This window comes from Oryctolagus cuniculus, chromosome 2, assembly GCF_964237555.1.
Source record: "Oryctolagus cuniculus chromosome 2, mOryCun1.1, whole genome shotgun sequence".
In the NCBI taxonomy this organism is placed as follows: Eukaryota; Metazoa; Chordata; class Mammalia; order Lagomorpha; family Leporidae; genus Oryctolagus; species Oryctolagus cuniculus.
In genome coordinates, this window is record NC_091433.1 from 131166071 (window position 1) to 131184764 (window position 18694).

At 54.3% G+C, this 18694-nt stretch overlaps 1 protein-coding gene across 20 annotated transcripts in view; it reads right to left on the bottom strand.

Moving 5' to 3' along the window:
* Positions 1 to 1483: 1483 nt before the first annotated feature.
* The window catches only part of DYSF (dysferlin), a 190146-nt gene continuing 172935 nt past the window's right edge, over positions 1484 to 18694 (bottom strand). For all 20 annotated transcript variants that reach the window (XM_051842769.2, XM_002709783.5, XM_002709780.5 and 17 more), the window contains 5 exons: positions 15906 to 16005; positions 8060 to 8238; positions 6382 to 6491; positions 5047 to 5194; positions 1484 to 1733 (listed from right to left, as the gene is read on the bottom strand). In XM_051842769.2, coding sequence (XP_051698729.2) covers positions 1695 to 1733; positions 5047 to 5194; positions 6382 to 6491; positions 8060 to 8238; positions 15906 to 16005 — 576 coding nt within the window. In that variant the 3' untranslated portion in view covers positions 1484 to 1694. The remainder of the gene's footprint in view (positions 1734 to 5046; positions 5195 to 6381; positions 6492 to 8059; positions 8239 to 15905; positions 16006 to 18694) is intronic.

Here is an 18694-nt window from a genome sequence, read left to right on the forward strand (position 1 = left end):
CCTGGCTCCACAAGTGCAGTCACACTGTAGACTGCAGAGAGGGCACCAAGCCCTCAGTGACCAGGCTGAGCAGCTGGATCAGCCTCTGCCTGAAGCCAGTCCTCCTACATGTTTCGTTTCCAAAAAACCATGAAATTCCCTTTACTGGTTTGAGTAGGGTATTACCTGCAACCCAGAGGAATCAAAAAAGAGGGAGGATAAAAACAGAGCACAGTGACCCCCATTGTTTAACCCGCTGATGGCTGCATGGCGAGCCCGCCTTTGCTCCTGCCCTCCTGCACCTGGAGAGAGAAGTGGGACCTTCTGTCCCAAGCTCACTCTTTCTGCTCTCCCCCAGAAGAGGGCTCCATTGACTCCCCCACACTCCCCCAGAAGAGGGCTCCATTGACTCCCCCACACTCCAGGGTCTCTGGTCTTCCCCCGCCCAGCAGCTGCCTCTTCCCTGCTCTCAGATGCCCCCCTCAGGGGTCCCTCTCCTAGGCAGCTCCTGGCACCTCCTCTCCCTCCAGCTGTCAGTGCCTGCTTCCCACTCTGCCTCCACACAGGTGCTACTCAGTGAAGGCTTGTCCCAGAGGGACCTCCCCAGGATCACTATGCGCCCCCCCCCCCCGGTCCCTGCTGTGTGTTCTGTGTGTTCAGGCTCTAGGTGTCAGTATCAGGCTCCCCGGGGCTCCTGGACACCTCCAGCCTGAATAGAACCGCTGTTTTCAAGGTGCTGCTCCCTGCTCCGGGTGGGCCTCAGACACCCCTAGTCTTGCCAATCAGGTGGGGTGTGGCAGGACCTCTGCCAGAGTTGAGAGCTATGGGGGGCTAGGAGGTTCCCTCTGGGGCCTCTCAGAAAGAAACAAGAGAAGCCTCCTTGGTAACAGGAGAGGTGGCAGGCAGCGTTCTAGCCCCTCCAGGGTCGGGGGAGAGGCAGAGACCTCTCTCTGGGAAGCCACCATTTCCAAGCTCTTGGCTCTCTCTCCAGGGGTGCTCCTGCTGCCCCTGTCAATCAAGCCTGATTCTTGCAGGAAACATCAGGCAGCAGCGAAGGCTAAGCTCAGGCCACAAGAGGAAAAGGTGGCTTTGTCCGGACCAGCTCTTTAAAGCAGAGGGAAGGAATCCTAAGAGGCCCCAGGAGCGTGGGGGACAAGGTCGAAGCCAGGGTCCAGCAGCCCTCCCTGCCTGGGAGTTTCTGGCCTGACCCCTTCCCCACAGGGCAAAGGAACCTGGAGGCAGAGGCGAGTGCCTCCTGAGAAGGGCAGCTGGGGAGGAAGGGGAGACGCCCGAGTGAGGAGGGGACAGAGGGGACAAGGGAAAAGCCCTGGGGAAAGGGCAGACACTCCTGGCCACCAGGCAGGCCACGCACTGAGCCCCGCCCGCTCCCCAATTCACCTTACTGTCAAGGAAACACCCCGTCAGGCCCTGACACACTGTCCCCAGAGGACAGGCCTACAGTCGCCCCAACTCAGGCACAGGAGAGACACACAGCCACAGCACATCGAGGTTCTGTCTGTTTTATACTGAAATGTGTGCGAGCCGATCCAAAGGAGGGGAGGGCCGGAGGAGACAGCGATGATGAAAGGCGGTGACCCCAGGGCTCGACGCCTGCCGCTCTGGGAGCACTCGTCAGTCCTTCCGCGCATCCGCCCACCCTGGCAGGACGGTCCGGCCTCAGAGGTCTGCAGGAGCTGGATGGGGTGGGGGCGCCCTCAGCTGAAGGGCTTCACCAGCTTCATGGCAGCGTAGTTCTGCAGGGAAGGAGGCAGGACACGTGGTGACCCCGAGGGGCAGGCACAGAGCTGGCCTGACAGGGGCCGGGAAGGGAGGCCACGGCTCCTCATTCAGACACTTGCATGCACCTGGCCCTCACCACCCACCTTCCCACGCTGACGCTCAGCTCAACACCTGACCCCACCTGGGGCTGTCGCCAATCAAGCCAACCCACACCCACACCCACCAGAGACTCCCTCAGCCCTCCTGCCTGGGGGCCCAGACTGCATGATGGGCACTCCTCTCTCCCACCAGCCCAAGGCCTGCTCCAGCCCAGGTTCCCGTGGTGGTCCAGGGGAGGCCTGCCCTGGCCTTTCCCACCTGACAGATGCTGAAGCAGGGCTATGGTCCCCACCCTGCCCCTACTACACCTTCACTCACTCACTCACTCGCCCACATGGGAACCCAGAGCTCATCCGTCGCCGCACTCCTGCCCAGAAAGCAGGGAGAGAGGGGGAGAGTTGGGGTGTGAGGTGTTTGGGGGTGATCTACCACTCAGGCTAGCGCCAGGACCCTGCCTGCTGCAGGACTGACAAGGGCCTCCCCACCCAGTCCTCCGTGAGCACACGCAGCACAGGGCTCTAATTGGGACAGCATGTTCCCCAGGGCCGCCCAGGAAAGCCGGCACTGGAAACAAAAGGCCGTCCTCGGTCCCCGCCAGACCGCCTCCCCACACTGGCCCCGCTCCCAGCTCGCTCCCATCAGACAGACTGGCCCCCATGGCCTCCTCCCCGGGGAATTTCCAAGGGGCGGGGGGATTGGGTCATCGGCAGAAGGACAGCCTTGACCTTCTCCCGGGACCCTGGGCAGCTGAGAGCCAGGTGAGGGTCACCAGGACACAGCCCTCATAGGGGTGGGACTGGCCAGGTGATTAAGGGATTTGGGTGAAGACAAGCAGGTAGCCCGGCTTGCAGTAAAGGCCTACAGGCAAAACCAGCCTTTAGCCCAGTCCTGGACACAGACTCCCCCAGGCCCCCACCCCTGCCCCCAGGCCAGCCTTGTAAAGAGGACAACTCCGGGCTTAGGGAGACAGGGCAGGGGCTCTGACCAGGAAGGACCATGGGCTGCATGACAGGAGAGCTTCCCTTTCTCTCCTAGCTCGGCAGCAGGGTCTCCTGCCCCAGGCTTCCAGGGGCCACGGGTGGGGCAGACAGGACGTGGGGCATGGTCCACCCAGACTCTGCAGGACAAGTCACAGGGAAGGGGAAGGACCCGCCCCGACAGTCACAGAGGTCAGAGCTGTAACGGGGATGGGCCAAGGTCTCACAGGCAGAGCTAGTCCTCCAGACTCCGAGTGCAGAGCCCTGTCCTGCACGACAGCAGTTCTCCAACCTCAGTGTGCCCAGGGGCAGCTTGGCCCTCAGCAGAACCAGGGCCGGCCCAGGACTCTGCCTGTCTGGCCCACACCCCAGCCTGTTGAGGCCACTGGCCACTGACCATATGTGGAGATACGAGGGTCCGCACCAGCTCCCCAATTCGCTGGAACACCCTCCGGCCTGGGCCCCACGCTGGAACATCTGACTACACACCATGGCTCTCCCCCGTGGTCCGGACCTCCTCACCTCCTCCCTTAGGCCCACAGCAGCCCCTCACCACCCTGACACAGCTGAGTGGCAGCCAAGGACACTCCCAGTCAGAGGAGATACACTGAGGCAGGCCAGGAGAGGGGCCCACGCCCCCCCAGGCTCAGCAGCCTGGGCCTGCAGAAGTCCCGGCTGTCCCCAGATTCCAGGTGGCCCTGGCAGCAGCAAAAGCGCTGACACCACACCTGCACGTGCCCTTCCGTGCTGTCTCTAATCTTGCTTTTGTGGTCTCACCTGCCTCTGCTTAATGAGGCCTCCTGGAATTGTACAGACCTCAGGCACCCACCACTCAGATCCACCCTCGACCCCCGTCATGCTTTGCTAATCAACTGTTAACTCTTCTTGCGGGGTCTCAGGAAATGCCTCCCCCATGTGGCGCCGTGGGCAGCCAAGGCCAGCCTAGGGGGCCTGGCCTGCAGCTGCACCCACAGGCCCTCCTGCTTCCAGACCCTCCTTTGTTACTAAAGGGTAGTCACAGCCTGGCCATGAACACCAGATGTCCCCTCTGCCACTCCTCCTGGCGGATGACGCCGGGGACTGCAGGGGGTGGTTTCCGGTTTAACCTCTCCCTTCCAGGAGCTGCACTCTGTGGACACCAGACCCGGCCAGCTGACAGCTCTCAGAGAGAGAAAGAGAGAGAGAGAGAGAGAGAATCTCCATCACTCTACACCTCCTGGAGGGTCTACAAGCCAGGAGCTCACCTAGGAGTGATTCCTGAGAAGCCTGCCTGCTGTGGGGACGGCGCCCTGGGCTGCTGGCCTGGTGCTGCCCAGTATTGAGGCCTTCAGTGGGAACCACAGCGAGCCCTGTGCTAGGAACTATGCACGTGTTGCGTGTTGCTGCACACCCCCGGCCAGTCCCTTCTCTGTGGAAGTTTGTATCTCTGCCATGAAAATCTGGCCATGGAGAGAGAAAGAGAGGAGAGACACCTCTCCACTTCTACGAGTTTGGAATTTCCACATTAAAAAGTTTTTAAGAACGTTTTAAAAAATCAGGTGTCAGCCTGAGAACACTGCAATCCCTCAGGGTTTGGAGCATCTTTGGGGGTCCCTGAGGAGCTGTGAGAGCCAGCAAATGACAGGCTGAGAACACAGCCCTGGAGCCTCCCCCAGGCGGGGCGCTGCGGAGCTGGGGGCACAGCCGCTGTCTCTAGGTCACGCCGGTGAGCTTTTTGCCAGGTGCCAGCTGGCTTCTTAGAAGGGCGCCGCAAGCGTGCTTCATGCTAAGTGAGGGCTCCTGGGCCAGCCCCCTTCCCCATGCCCACCAGACGGCAGTGGGCAGGACCCCTCCTGGCCCTAGTGCCTCCTCTCCCAGGATTTAGCCTCAAGCCTGAGGGCTTTCTCCACCCTGCCACCCACACCTCACCCTCTCTTCCCCACTTGACCCGGATCCATACCCATTCTGGCAGGTTCTCCCGCCCACCAGCCCAAGGGGCCTCATCTTCTCCAAATCTCCTGATTGACAGCCATGTCTCCCCACCAAGCATAAGAACTCAATTTACCCCCACTGGGCTAAGAGCTCCCAACAGGTAGGACAGGGCCTCCCCCACCTGACTGGGGACTCCCTGGGTGGGGACAGTGTCTCCTTTATCAGGCCAGGAGTCCCACCCCTGCCAGGACACAGGGGAGCTCTCACACAGATGGACACCCCCGTTAGACCTGAAGCTTCTCCAACACGGCGTGTGTGCCTCCCCCATCAGGCGGCTCACCGGGAAGGCATAGACGAAGATGCCCAAGAACAGCAGGAGGATGAAGAGGATGATGAAGAGGATGATGGCACACCGGAAGCGCCGCCACAGGATGAATTTCATCGTCTTGTACGGGGAGGTGAACCACAGGAAGGAGGTGTCCGGGCGCCTGGAAGGTGGGTCCCAGAGCTCAGCAAGGCGTCCTCTCCCTGGAGTGCTCTCTCCAAACCCTGCTCTCAGCTGGTGACATCCCAGCCAACACCCCGGCCCCCGTAGACCCCAGCCTTGCCCCTAAACTCAGCCCTTCACACCTGCAGTCCCTCTCCCCCCACATCCTGTGGGCCTCCAGCTCCTGGCTCTGAGGCCCAGTTCCCGGCCATCCTCTCCGCCCCACCCACTTCTCTCCCGACCACGACTTGATCGTGGACCACAGATGCAGGAGCTGGGCAGTCTTGAGAGGCTGCTGCCCGAAGTGAGTGTGGGCCCAGCGAGCCCCAGGTAACCGAGCCACATGCCCAGCAAGCAGCACGTGGTTGGTGCGTGCTCAGGAGAGGCCGGCAGGAAGAGCACCCAGAACGCTGATCTTCTCTTCCTTGCATCCAAGGCCCTCAGAACCCTCCCCAGTCAGCCCCAGGACTCAGAGAAGATGCAGGATTCCGTCTGCTGCTGTGGCTCTGTTCATCTGACTGCACAGCCTGGCTCTCTCTTGTCTCTCTACCCAGCTCCCAGCATCCTGGGGAGCTCTGCCAGTCCCATGGCACCTGGAGAGCTCCATGATAAAGTGAGCTGCCCACGCCAGGTCCACCCTGGACCAGGCAGGCAGCGGGGAGGGACCCAGCAAACAGCCGGAACCCTCACCACCATCTGGTGCGGTGTCTGCCCGAGAGGCCTGCGGCCGAGGGAAGACGGGCTGGTCTCCCTGTCTCACAGATGGGAAAAGCAAGGTGAGAAGACCCTCTGAAAGCCGCCCTAACCCCACGGGAGAGCCGTGGGAGGCGGCTTGGCAAGGGGAAAGACCTGACGGGGCTGCGGTGGAGCCGGCGAGCCTCCGCTCCACCACTTTCTCGGATGGAATGACCCCGTGGAACCGTGCTGGGGCGGTTTGCTCAGCCGTGAGACGAAGATGAAACCGCCGCACGGCAGCAAGGTCCGCAGCCCGATGTGGACACGCGCGAGGCCGGCGTGCCTGCTCACCACAGACAGGCGCCCAGAGTGCCTGCTTCCTGAGTCAGCCCGGCGCCCTCAGCAGCAGCTAGGTCACCTGCCCCTCACTCACGGCGCGGCCTCTCTCTGGGCCGGTGGGCCTGTGACTTCCTGCGACCCTTGGGCATCAGGAGTTGGGGGCTGGGAACTAACCTCGGGTCTTCCAGTTTGGGGTTCATGTTGGGCTCATCTCGACCCTGGCCAGCGGGCCGCTCCTCATGCTCACTCTCTGCTACAATCTCCAGGGTCATTTCCAGCTTGCCCTAAGGGGACAGAGAGACCCTGGTCAGGGGCACAGAGACTCTGCTCAGTGGTTGGAGAGCAGCCAGCCAGGACAAACAAAACACACATCATTGTCATCATCATTATTATTATTCAGACGAAGAGTTGTTTTGTTCCTCGTAGAACATTTAGAAAGCTCGGAAATGTACAAAGAACATCACCATACCTCCAGTGTGCATCACTGCTGTTTTTCTCTGCAGGTTTAGGAGAAACCACAGTGTGTGTGTGTGTGTGTGTGTGTGTGTCATTCTACAGCTTTTTTCACTTCAGAATATATTTCACTATATAATTGTACATCCATTAAAGTTTGGCTTTTAATGACTGTAAAATATTCTATAGATGTTTAACCATAATTTATGTAGTAAACTACTTATTTTGGTTCATGTAAGTTATTTCCAGCTCTTTGACATTGTAAATAATGCTGCAACAAACACCCCAGAGCCAAATGTCTAATTTTATCTGATCATTTCTTACGGAGAGAGTCTTAGAAGTGGGATGACAGAGTTGGAGGCATAAATACTGTTAAATTTCTGCCCATACATTACCAACTTGCAGCCCCACACACTAAAACCAACAGCAAAAAGTTGGTTCCTTCTCTCCGGATCCTCACCACCAGGGAGCATTTCTGCTTTTTAAACTGTTAGTAGACACAGATATTGGGGCCAGCGCTATGGTGTAGTAGGCTAAGCCTCAGCCTGTGGCACCGGCATCCCATATGGGTGCCAGTTCGTGTCCCCACTGCTCCTCTTCTAATATAGCTCTCTGCTAGTGCCCAGGAAAGCAGTAGAGGATGGCCTAGATGCTTGGGCCCCTGCACCCATGTGGGAGACCCAGAAGCAGCTCCTGGCTCCAGGCCTCAGATAGGCCCAGCCTCAGGCCTTGTGGCCATTTGTGGAGTGAATCAGCAGACAGAAGACCTTTCTTTCAATCTCTCCCTCTCTGTAATGCTGACTCTCAAATAAATAAAATTGTTAAAAAAAAAAAAAATAGACACAAGCATCACATTTAAAATATTATCTGATTTAATCACTAGAGGTGATAAATTGCTTTCCTGTTTAATGGACACTTGTATGTCATTCGTGAGTTATCTTTGTGTGTCCCTTGCTCATTCTTCCTTTAGAGTATTAGCATGCCTCACTAATGGCTACAGTTCTTTATATAACAAGGGTATTGTATTTCAAGGGCCACTTCAGCAGCTGGCCAGCTGCCTGCTGCTACTAAGTGAAACATCAGGGCTGCTCTGGGCACAGGGGAAGGGTGACTCCCCCTGGCCTTCCAGCATCCCGAGCAGGCCTTCCGGCAAGGTGCACACAACCAGAATAGTCCCATGCAGGGTCCTGCTCATAGGGAGGCCACAAGGCCAGGATAAACAGGTGACACTGCACCTCAAAGAGGTTCCCCCAGGGACGTGAGCCTTGAGGGAGAGGAGAGCTGGGAACTGGGAGGGAAGAAGCGGGCTGCTTTGTTAAACAGAGGGGGCAGGCCAGGAAGCCTGCGTGTGCTCCCTAACCATGGAAGCATCCTCAGCCAAAAGAGGAAGTAGACTCACCGCCAGGATCTTCTTTTCGCCCTCATCTGCCACACAGGGCCACCAGCCCTTCACCGTCTTCTGCTCAAAGAGGGACACAAACCGTTCTGGGTGGAAGACTTCGTCCAGCTGCTCCAGGGAGCACTTCTCAGCCGTCTTAGCTGGCTTGGGCATGTGGTTGAGATCCAGCTGCAGGGCGCCTGTGACACAGAGGTGGTCTTTGGCTGAGGGGTTCTCCATCACTGCCAGCCAAGGCTACCCTGGTACAGGGCAGGGCAAGAAAGCAGTCACCTCCTCAGCTCCTATCCAGGGTTCTCCATGGGTCAAAGTCCCAAACTCTCGAAACACACACACACACACACACACACACACATGCACAGCCTCTCTGCCCATCTACACCACAGCTTCCTACCCATTCACTCACGCTCCCACCCACTCGTACCCAGTCACCCTTAACAAAGCTACCTACTTCTCCCATAATGCATCTTGCTATGGACAAATCCATTGTATACCATTACCTACATCCATCCATCCACCAATTGTTTACAAGCTTTTTTATTGTAGTAAAGTACATACAGCCTCACATCCGTCATGATGCTTTTTTAGTGAATTACAGTCACGAAACTTTTTCGCTCCCTAGACAGAAAACTCTGTACCCATTAGGCAGTGACGCCCCATTCCCTCAGCCCCCAGCAGCCTCTACTCACTGCCTCTACAGATTTGCCTGCTCAGGATATCTAAGTGGAATCGTGTGTGTGCTTTCTGTCTGGCTGATTCTGCTTAGCATCATGTTTTCAAGGTTCATCCACACTGTAGTTTACGTAGGCACGCCAACCTTCCCTGTGGTGGAATACTACTCCACTACCTGCCTATGCTAGCTTGTATTTACCCATCCACCTGTTGACAGAAACTTCAGCAGTTTCCACCTCTTGGGTATCGTGAACAATGCTTCATGAACACTGAAGTACCAGTGCTTGTGTGCCTACTTTCAGTTCTCTTGGGCACACATCACGGAGTAGCATTGCTGGGTTTTATGGCGATTCTGTGTTCAACTTTTCAGGGAATCACCAAATTGGTTTCCACCATGGGTGCTTTGCTTAATATTCATGCCAGCATCACACAAGGGCTCCGGTTTCTCCACATCCTCACCAACACTTCTTTCTGTTACTGCTGCTGCTGCTGTTAGTGCCCCCAGTAGGTGGGAAGCGGTATCTTACTGTGAGCATCCATCACCCCTTTCCATCCTGGCTACCCAGCTAGCCATGTTTCTGTACTGGTTCATCTACTCATCTATTTTATCCACCATCTTCCTGTGTAGCTCCAACAATTAGGCTGAATCCCATGAAAATGTTGATATTCAACTATCTTTGACCTAAAAAAAAAAAAGGCAATTTCGTGTGCTTTCACCTGCTCTAATCACAGAGTCAAGAAACTGTTTCCTGAAGCCAAATGAAAGTTCTTGAATGCCATGCCAGAGATTAGACAATTCAGCATGGGGTGCTCACTTACACAGCTAAGCACCAGATCTAGTTTTCCACTTTTCCTTTCCACTCGTTCACTTTTCCATCTGTCCTTCCATCCATACTCTGCTTCATCCTCACTAGCTATAGCCCTCCGTAGCTACCACTTGTTGAGTGCTGTACCTACCCCCCTGTCTACCCATCTACCTACTCATCCAACTCCAGATCAGCATTCCTCTGCCCAGTCCCCCGTCCACACAGCTCTCTACCCCTCAATGCAGATGAGTGCTCATTTCCACTTTAAAATACAGTCCTAATGGAATATTTTTTTTTTTGACAGGCAGAGTGGACAGTGAGAGACAGAGACAGAGAGAAAGGTCTTCCTTTTTGCCGTTGGTTCACCCTTCAATGGCCGCCGCGGCTGGCGCACCGCGCTGATCCAATGGCAGGAGCCAGGTACTTATCCTGGTCTCCCATGCGGGTGCAGGGCCCAAGCACTTGGACCATCCTCCACTGCACTCCCTGGCCACAAGAGAGCTGGCCTGGAAGAGGGGCAACCAGGACAGAATCTGGCACCCCCACCAGGACTAGAACCTGGTGTGCCGGCGCCGCAAGGCAGAGGATTAGTCTAGTGAGCCGCGGTGCTGGCCGCCTAATGGAATATTAATATCAGAATATTGAACCCCCATACACACACACACACATCCCAACATTATCTACACCAAAGACTGTAAGGAAACATAGGATTACCTCGGGATAGTAAGATTATAGGCACTTAACTATTACCTTTAAAATTAAAAAATATTTGAAAGACATAAAATATGTAATTATAAACTACAGTATGATGGTAGAGAAGAGAGAGCTCATGGAGTTAAAAGGTACTATTTGTTTTTAAGTTTTAGTTTTAGGAACAAAAGATGAGCCTGATTACTTTGCACACTGTTTTTTCTTTTAATTTGTAAAATTTGAGAAAGAGTGCATTCCATCCACTGGTCTACCCCCTCCAATGCCAGCAACAGAAAGTCAGGAGCCAGAAACTCAGTCCAGGTCTCCCAGGTGGGTGGCAGGCCCAGCTAGCTGAGCCATCACGGCTGCCTCAGAGTCTGCAGTAGCAGGGAACTGGAATCAGGAGTGGAGCCAGGTATCCAATCCCTGTACTCTGGTAACGTGGGCATCTCAAACAGCATCTTAACCACTAGGCCAAAGCCTGCCCCCTTTGTGTTTTTTTTTTTTAACTTTTATTTAATGAATATAAATTTCCAAAGTACAGCTTATGGATTACAATGGCTTTTCCCCCCCATAACTTCCCTCCCACCCGCAACTCTCCCATCTCCTGCTCCCTCTCCCATTCCATTTGCATCAAGATTCATTTTCAATTCTCTTTATATACAGAAGATCAATTTAGTATATATTAAGTAAATATTTCAACAGTTTGCACCCACACTGAAACACAAAGTGTAAAATACTGTTTGAGCACTAGTTATAGCATTAAATCACAATGTACAGCACATTAAGGACAGAGATCCTACATGGGGAGTAAGTGCACAGTGACTCCTATTGTTGACTTAACAAATTGACACTCTTGTTTATGACGTCAGTAATCACCCTAGGCTCTTATCATGAGTTGCAAAGGCTATGGAAGCATTTTGAGTTCACCGACTCCGATCTTATTTAGACAAGGTTGTAGTCAAAGTGGAAGTTCTCTCCTCCCTTCAGAGAAAAGTACCTCCTTCTTTGATGGCCCATTCTTTCCACTGGGATCTCACTCGCAGAGATCTTTCATTTAGGTTTTTGGTTTTTTTGTTTGTTTGTTTTTGCCAGAGTGTCTTGGCTTTCCATGCCTAAAATACTCTCATGGGCTCTTCAGCCAGATCCGAATGCCTTAAGGGCTAATTCTGAGGCCAGAGTGCTGTTTAGGACATCTGCCATTCTATGAGTCTGCTGTGTATCCCGCTTCCCATGTTGGATAATTCTCTCCTTCTTAATTCTATCAGATAGCATTAGCAGACACTAGTCTTGTTTATGTGATCTCTTTGACTCTTAGACCTATCATTATGATCAATTGTGAACTGAAATTGATCACTTGGGCTAGTGAGATGGCATTGGTACATGCCACCTTGATGGGATTGAATTGGAATCCCCTGGCACGTTTCTAACTCTACCATTTGACTGCCCCTTTGTTTTTAAAATTTGCTTTCTAAAGCCTCACCTGATAAGGGCAAGATTGACAGATAACATTAAAAAGGATTTCAAGTCTGTAAGCAAAAAGACTATGAAAATATTAACAAGCAAATTTTTAAAATAAGATAAACTTGAAATAATTCCTTAATATATTAAAATCCTCTGGAAACAAAAAAATGAACAGCCCAAAACTATGAAAAAGAAAATACCACCAATAATATGGACAACAAACATTTTTAAAATTCTCCCTTACAATTTAAAATGCAAATAAAACTATTATATTGGAAAATTTTTAAAAAATGTAACAGTCATAGCAGAAGTTTAGGGAAAATGGCACCCTGCAAAAAAGGACACAGGTGGAAGTGCAAATAAGGAAAAACTTCTCTAGATGGCAACGAAATAAAATATTCCCAAAAGCACTGAGCTGCACAAAGTTGCCAACAAATTGTTTCTTAGAGTTAGGGAAACAGACTCTCAAAGGCCCCTAGGATGCATGCCTGGGCTGTCACTCACACTAGAAAGCCTGAAGATGGCCAGATCCCTACTAGAGGGGACAACTTCAACAAACCACACACCATCAGACAGGCACCAAGTGCGACAGCACAGATACAAACACAGACACCTGGCGATCAGCAAGAATGTTCTGGAAACATTAGGTTTCCCAAGGATCAAGACATAAAATGGTATCTGCAATATTAATTCATTCATAAGGGGAATTAAAAGACAAGCTTATTAAATTTTGACATGCAAGTATACCAGGAGTCTTCAAAAAGTTCATGGAAAACATGTATTTGGGAAAAACTGTAAGAATTTATGTTTTGAACTAAAATAAACTTGTCTTTCAATTCTACCACAAACTTTCTGAAGTAATTTGATACACGTACATGGGTGTACACACACACACACACACACACAGATGTCACACGTGTATTTATGAGGTGATCTCAAAAAGTTCACGGGAAATGTGCATTAGGAAAACATGCATGGATTTCACAGCTTGCTGCAACAAAATAAACTCATACTAACTTGGAACTCATCTGGCTCAGATCTAATTTGAGGCACTAAGAAGGGTTAGTAGTGAGTTTGCAGAGCCCCTGTGAGAGCAACATGAATTCTGCTACAGCTGAAGAAGCAACACTGCACTGAGCGTAAAAAGCTCGGGTGACGAACAGCGAAGTCGTCGGTGCTTCCGAGAACTCTGAGGACAGTGCCCCAGAGAAATCAGCAGCTTGCAAGTGCACAGCTCATGTTAAGAAAGGATCAGACCACGTGGAGGGTGGAGGATGCAGCCTGCAGCAGCGGCCCATCCACGTCAACTTATGAGGCAAAAAATGAATCTTCTGGGCGCCCTCATGGAGGACCCACAGTTCACAGCAAGGAACGACGGCCAACCACACAGACGTCCGACGGGACGGGGAAATCACAGCCGAGGCAACGTTCTGCTCAGGGGGCCACAGCCGAGTGACACCTGGACAACAGCAGAGTCGTCCGTGGAAGTTCTCCCAAGTGGGATCAAGAACTTGAAGCAGGTCTTGGAAGGACTGTACCGAGATCCCATGCGGCTTTCCCAGGACAGTCCTGCGGGCAAAGCACACTCAAAGCAGTGGCGCCCAAGAGGTCACGGCAAGAGCAGGGCAGTCCGGAGCGGAGGTCACGGCTCCGGTGTTTCCGGCCGTTTGAGGCATTTTGCTCGCTGACTCCCCGGGGCTCGAGCGACAGCATCCACTTGTGGGGAGAGTGTTCCGAAGAAGTTAGCCGCAGGATTGGAAGAAACACCTGGGAAAGCTTCGCAGATGAGCTCCTGCTCACCCCACTCACCAGGCAAGGGCAATTTTGTGGGGATTTAAATGGGAAGTCACTGAGTGGGCACCCCCCTTACAGTCCTGATTGGGCTCCATGTCACTTCTTTTCATCCTCTGGTCTTAAAAACTCCTTAGAGGGCACCCACCTTTCTTCCGTTGACGACATAAGGAAGACCGCACCGGCATGTTAGCGTCCCAGGACCGGCAGTCCTTAGGGATGGCCTACATGGCTGCCGTCACCACTTACAAAAGGGTCCTGACCTTGAAGGAGCTCACATTCAGAAACAACGTCTGTAGTTTTTATTTTTATATTTTAACTAATTCCATGTCTCGATGAACTTGTTGAGGTCTCCTCGTGCATACAGATGGTCCCCAACTTAGGAGGGTTAACAATGATTTTTCGACTTTATAATGGTGTGAGAGTGACCAGCATTCAGTCAGGACTATACTGCAAACTTTGAATACTGCTGTATTTCTGGGCTAGCAATACAAGGCACAAAACTCTCGCAGTGCTAGGCAGCAGCAGTGACCCTCAGCTCCCAGTCAGGCACACAACCACAAAAGCACACACACAAAGCTCTGCTGTGTACCGTGTGGCCAGAGTCTTCTGGATGAGGGTATTCAATAAATTGCATGAACTCTTTAATACATTATATACACACACTAGGCTTTGTGCTGGGTGATTGTGCCCAACTGTAGACTACTGTAGGTGTTCTGAGCAGTGTAAGGGAGGCCAGGCTAGTTAAATGCATTTTGCACTTAACGATAGGTTTATCAGGCTATGATCCCATTGTAAGTCAAGGAGCACCTGTGTATATGAAATTCACATATGACATACATTTGCATATCTGAAACAGTATGTGATATAATAATATAAGCCAAAATGAGACTAAGCAAGGGAAGAGGTACTGTTCATTTGTGTTTCCTAATTTTTCTGCAGGAATTATATGGAGATTAAGTAAGCAGCTCTTGGGGCTCTGTGTACAAATGGCCAGGGGTGCGGGGCTGGGGGACAGGAAGAGCAGCAGATGGCCAGGCAGCCCTCCCCCTGCTATAGGCTGCTCATCAGAACTTCACCTGGGGAAAGCAGCCAAAACCAGCCCCCGTGGCAGGCCTGGATGAGGTTCCTGGCTCCTGGCTTCAGCTAGCCTCAGCCATTGGATTGCAGCATTTGGGAAATGGACCAGCAGACAGAAGATACTACCCACCCACCCACCATCAGTCTGCCTTTCAAATAACTAATCTTAAAGAAAATCCACTGCAGGGCCTAGGGCTCAGCCAAGACCAACTCACCTCCCTGCAGTCAGGGGCCACCCAAGGAGGTGTTCAGTGCTCTGTCCAGGGCCACCCTGTCCCCAAGGAGCAGAACAGAACTAGCAGCAGGGGCTCCTGACCTCCCAGCTGCCTTTGTCATGGCTTTCCTTTTTTGTATTAATTGAAGTAAATTTACTTCAATTAAAAATCCACCACTTTAACTCTTTTAAAGTATACCAACCAGTGGCTTTTAATATATTTGGAGGTTTGCAACTGTCACTACCACCTAATTCCAGAGCACTCTCATTACCCCAGAAAGAAACCCCACACCCATCAGCGGTCACTGGCCATTCCGCCCTCCCAGTGCTGGCCACCATGAGCGTCCTCTCTGCCCCTGTGGGTTTGTCTCTTGTGGCCGTTTCACATACACGGAGACACTCACTGTCTGCCTTCCCGGGCTTGGCACGTTGTCCAGGTTCCTCTGTGCTGCAGGATGGATCAGTTCGCTTCCCTTTACGGCTGAGGCATACCCCACTGTGCGGACAGGCTGCATCTTCCAGGGTTAGCCTTTACAGCCATGACCAGGCTCAGACTCATTCATCTCATGGCTCAGCCCACTGGCTTTCCCGCCACGTCTTCCTCCTCCTCTCCACATTCCACCCTGCAGGGGCATTGTCTCCACCCACCCTCCAGCTCAGTGCCTCCAGCTCCCCGGCTCGACCTCAGCACAGCCCTTCCCACCAGAACCCTGTCTTGGGGGCTGGAGTTGGAGCCCACAGTTGCTCATTGAGTCTGTCCCTTGCACATAGAGATGGAGAGTGACTTGCCCCCCACCTCGCCACCCCTGGCTCACTGACAGGGTGAGGGCAACAGCCCCAACACACTTGCACCAGCTTCAGCCTGCACTCCCTTCTCTTCCTTACCATCTGAGCTGCCATCCAACACAGCCCCATGTTCACTGCCACCTCCGTGGAAAGCCCACCTGCAGCCGCTCTCAGTCACAGACCTCACTCAGTGCTGGGGACCCAGTGGCCCCAGGCTCCCTGAGGGCAGAGAGTAGGACTGCTTCCCCTGCCAGCTTCCCATGGGTGCCAGAGTGCTCCCTCCACACACACACACACAGGACGGCCCCCGACGTGAAGCATGGGGCTGACCAGAGACGAGGCTTACCCAGGAAGTCATCAAAGGAGAACTTGTCGTTGTCCCAGATCTGGAAGACCACTCGCGCTGGGATTTTGCTCTCGGTCTTATCCAGGCTCCAGAAGGCGTCCTGACCCAGAGGGAGAGCAGAGAAGGAAGCAGCCGAGCAAGGTCAGAGCGAGGCAGGGTTCCCTTCCACCAGCAGTGGGGTGGGGTGTCCCTGAGGGCCTTGCCAGAGGCAGGTCCAGGTGGGACCACTTGGGAAGGCAGACCCCAGAAGGCCATATACGGGGTCTGAAAGGTGCCAGACAGGCCCACTTCACACAAGAGGGCTCCTCAGTCCTCCCAATCCTGTAAGTCCAGGTTATCGTGCCCGTCTCACAGAGGATGAAACAGAGGCCTGGAGGAATCTGCCAGACATAGGACAGCGCACGCTGATGCTGCTGAACCTCACCCTTTGTGTGCATCAGCCCCCCTCTGTGATGGCCTCATCTCACCTCCCAACAACCTATGAAGGAGACAGTCTTTACAGCTGAGAAAACCAAAGCCAGTAACTTGTCTGACCCAAGTGGCCAGCTGGGATTCTAACCCAGTAAGTCGGGCTCCAGGGTCCTGCTCTCAACCCTAAACCCTGTTCTGCACATGTGATCTTGGGGTCAGGGTGGGCTTGCTGAGAAACTGAAGGTCCCTCCTACCCTGGATATCAGTAGAAGGCTCCTCCAGCTGTAGGAGCTGGCACTGGAACCAAGAATCCAGGTCCCCCTTCCTACCCCCATCCCACCCTACACTCACGTCCAGGAGGTTGCCTAGGCAAAGTCAAGGCTAAGGAAGTTCCCAGTCCCCCATGGGAAGGAGAAGGGGGCCCTCCCTTGCCAGCCCCAGCCCCTCACCCCAGCTCTGCCTGGGGACAGGGTCTGCTTGGGTTTCTTCCCAAGAGGCCTCAGGGAGCCTCAGGTGTGGGCCTGAGCCTGTCCTGGGTACAGCCACACTCAACCCACAGGATCATCTCGAGCTTTCCCACAGAGGTTCTCTATTGTCTCCCCTGCTTGACCTGAGCAGGGAGTGGGGGCCAGGTCACAGCAGGGGCCTTGGGAGGAAGGCTCTGTGAGGAATGGGGGGACCCCACTGCTGACCACAGCAGGGTTAGTCTGGCCCTGTGCTGCCCAGCCCAGGCCTTAGCGGCCAGTCACACAGAACCCGCCAAGGCCCCTAATCAAAGACGTGACCCCTGCCCTCTGGGGAATGTCACTGTGCAAAGCACCCAGCCATGGCCTGGACTGCTGCCTCAGGTCCCCAGCTGGCCCCTTGGCCCCAGCCTCCGTCTGGTGCCTCCCCCCTTTCGGGGCCCCAGCTCTCCTGCAGGTGCCTGCCTCCTCTGGCGAGCTTTTATGGGCAGCTCCACAGACTCGCCTGCACGGGCCGCCAGCATCCTCCACTCCTCTGGCCAGCCTGGTTTATGGGCTCAGTAATGAGCCAGAGGTTCAAACAGCCCCTGGTGGGAGCAGCTGGGCCAGGGCTCCAGCCTGGGGAACGAGCCCCCAGGTCCCAGGCGCTCATTACACTCCCTGCCTGGGCCCTTTTACTAGCTGTTTATTTGCAGGGTGGGTGCCTGACGCGCAGGCAGGCCCTGGTGGGTGTGCTGGGCTCCAGGTGGGGAGCCGGCCGGGACAACCAGCGATGGTTCAAAGCAGCCGGATGAAAGGAGACCTTGTGTTTTACAACAGTCTCGTCTGGTTAATGGGGTCCCTGGAGGGCCTGCCTGCCAGAGGCCCTGAACCCCACAGCAGAGGACTGGCTCTGTGGCAGGCGCAGGGAGCCCAGAGGTGGTGCGCTGACCTCCCCACCCCACCCCCATCTGGGTCCTGTAGCCCAGGCCAGATAACTGGTGCCCCGCTATGCACACACATGGCTCCACCTGCGTCCCAGGGTCCCTTCCCCACAGAGCACCCTCCTGGTTCACTTCAGAACCACCTGGGCTCTTACTGTTTCTCCACCGCCTGGCTAGTCTTCATAGCTCTACCCTCACCACACTCTCCCCAGAGCCTGGAACAGTGAGGAACTTCCTGTCCCTTCCTGCCCACCCCTGCAGTGTGCCTCTCCTCCCCTCCCTCACTGCCCTCCTTCCCCCAGGCCCAGTCAGGCCAACTAGCTCCTTCCAGAGCCCTTTGGCCCACTGCAAGTCCCCAAGCCCTCACCCCCAGGTCAGCCCAGCTCTCCTCTCTGCCTCATGCAGAGATGAAACCTCCCAATGCCAGAATGGAATGACCCCAAATGCTTAGCCGGGGACCCCAGCCGGCCTCCAGAAGCACTGGGTAGCATTTCTCTGAGCCACCATTGGCTCTTCCTCCTCTGCCCTCTGTCTCTCCATCCTCCCACCCTCTCTCCAAATAACTGCTATTCCCAGCCATTTCACTGATCTCAAATCACCTGCCATAGCTCCAGATTCTCTCCTCTTACCTACACACCCTCCTCCCGCGGCTCCTTGCCACAGCCCACCTGAACAGCCAGACCCGCATCTCGGCCTGGCTTCCCCACCCACGATGAGCTCCCCACAGGGTGATAACACACAGGAAGCCTCACCCTCCCTCCTCCATCCCCGGCCCCACCCTCTCCAGGCACAGCAAAGGCAGCGAGGGGTGCCCGTACGACATGCAGCTCCCCGACAGGTGCAGCGCTGGCTCTGTCATGGCAACAGGCTTGCGGCACACAGACACGGTTGACGCTACGAATGGGCTGGCTCTGCTCAGCATCGCAGGACACCTTGCTCAGTTCTGCCATCTGGGAGGTCCCCGGCAGCAATCCCCGGGTGAAAGAATCAG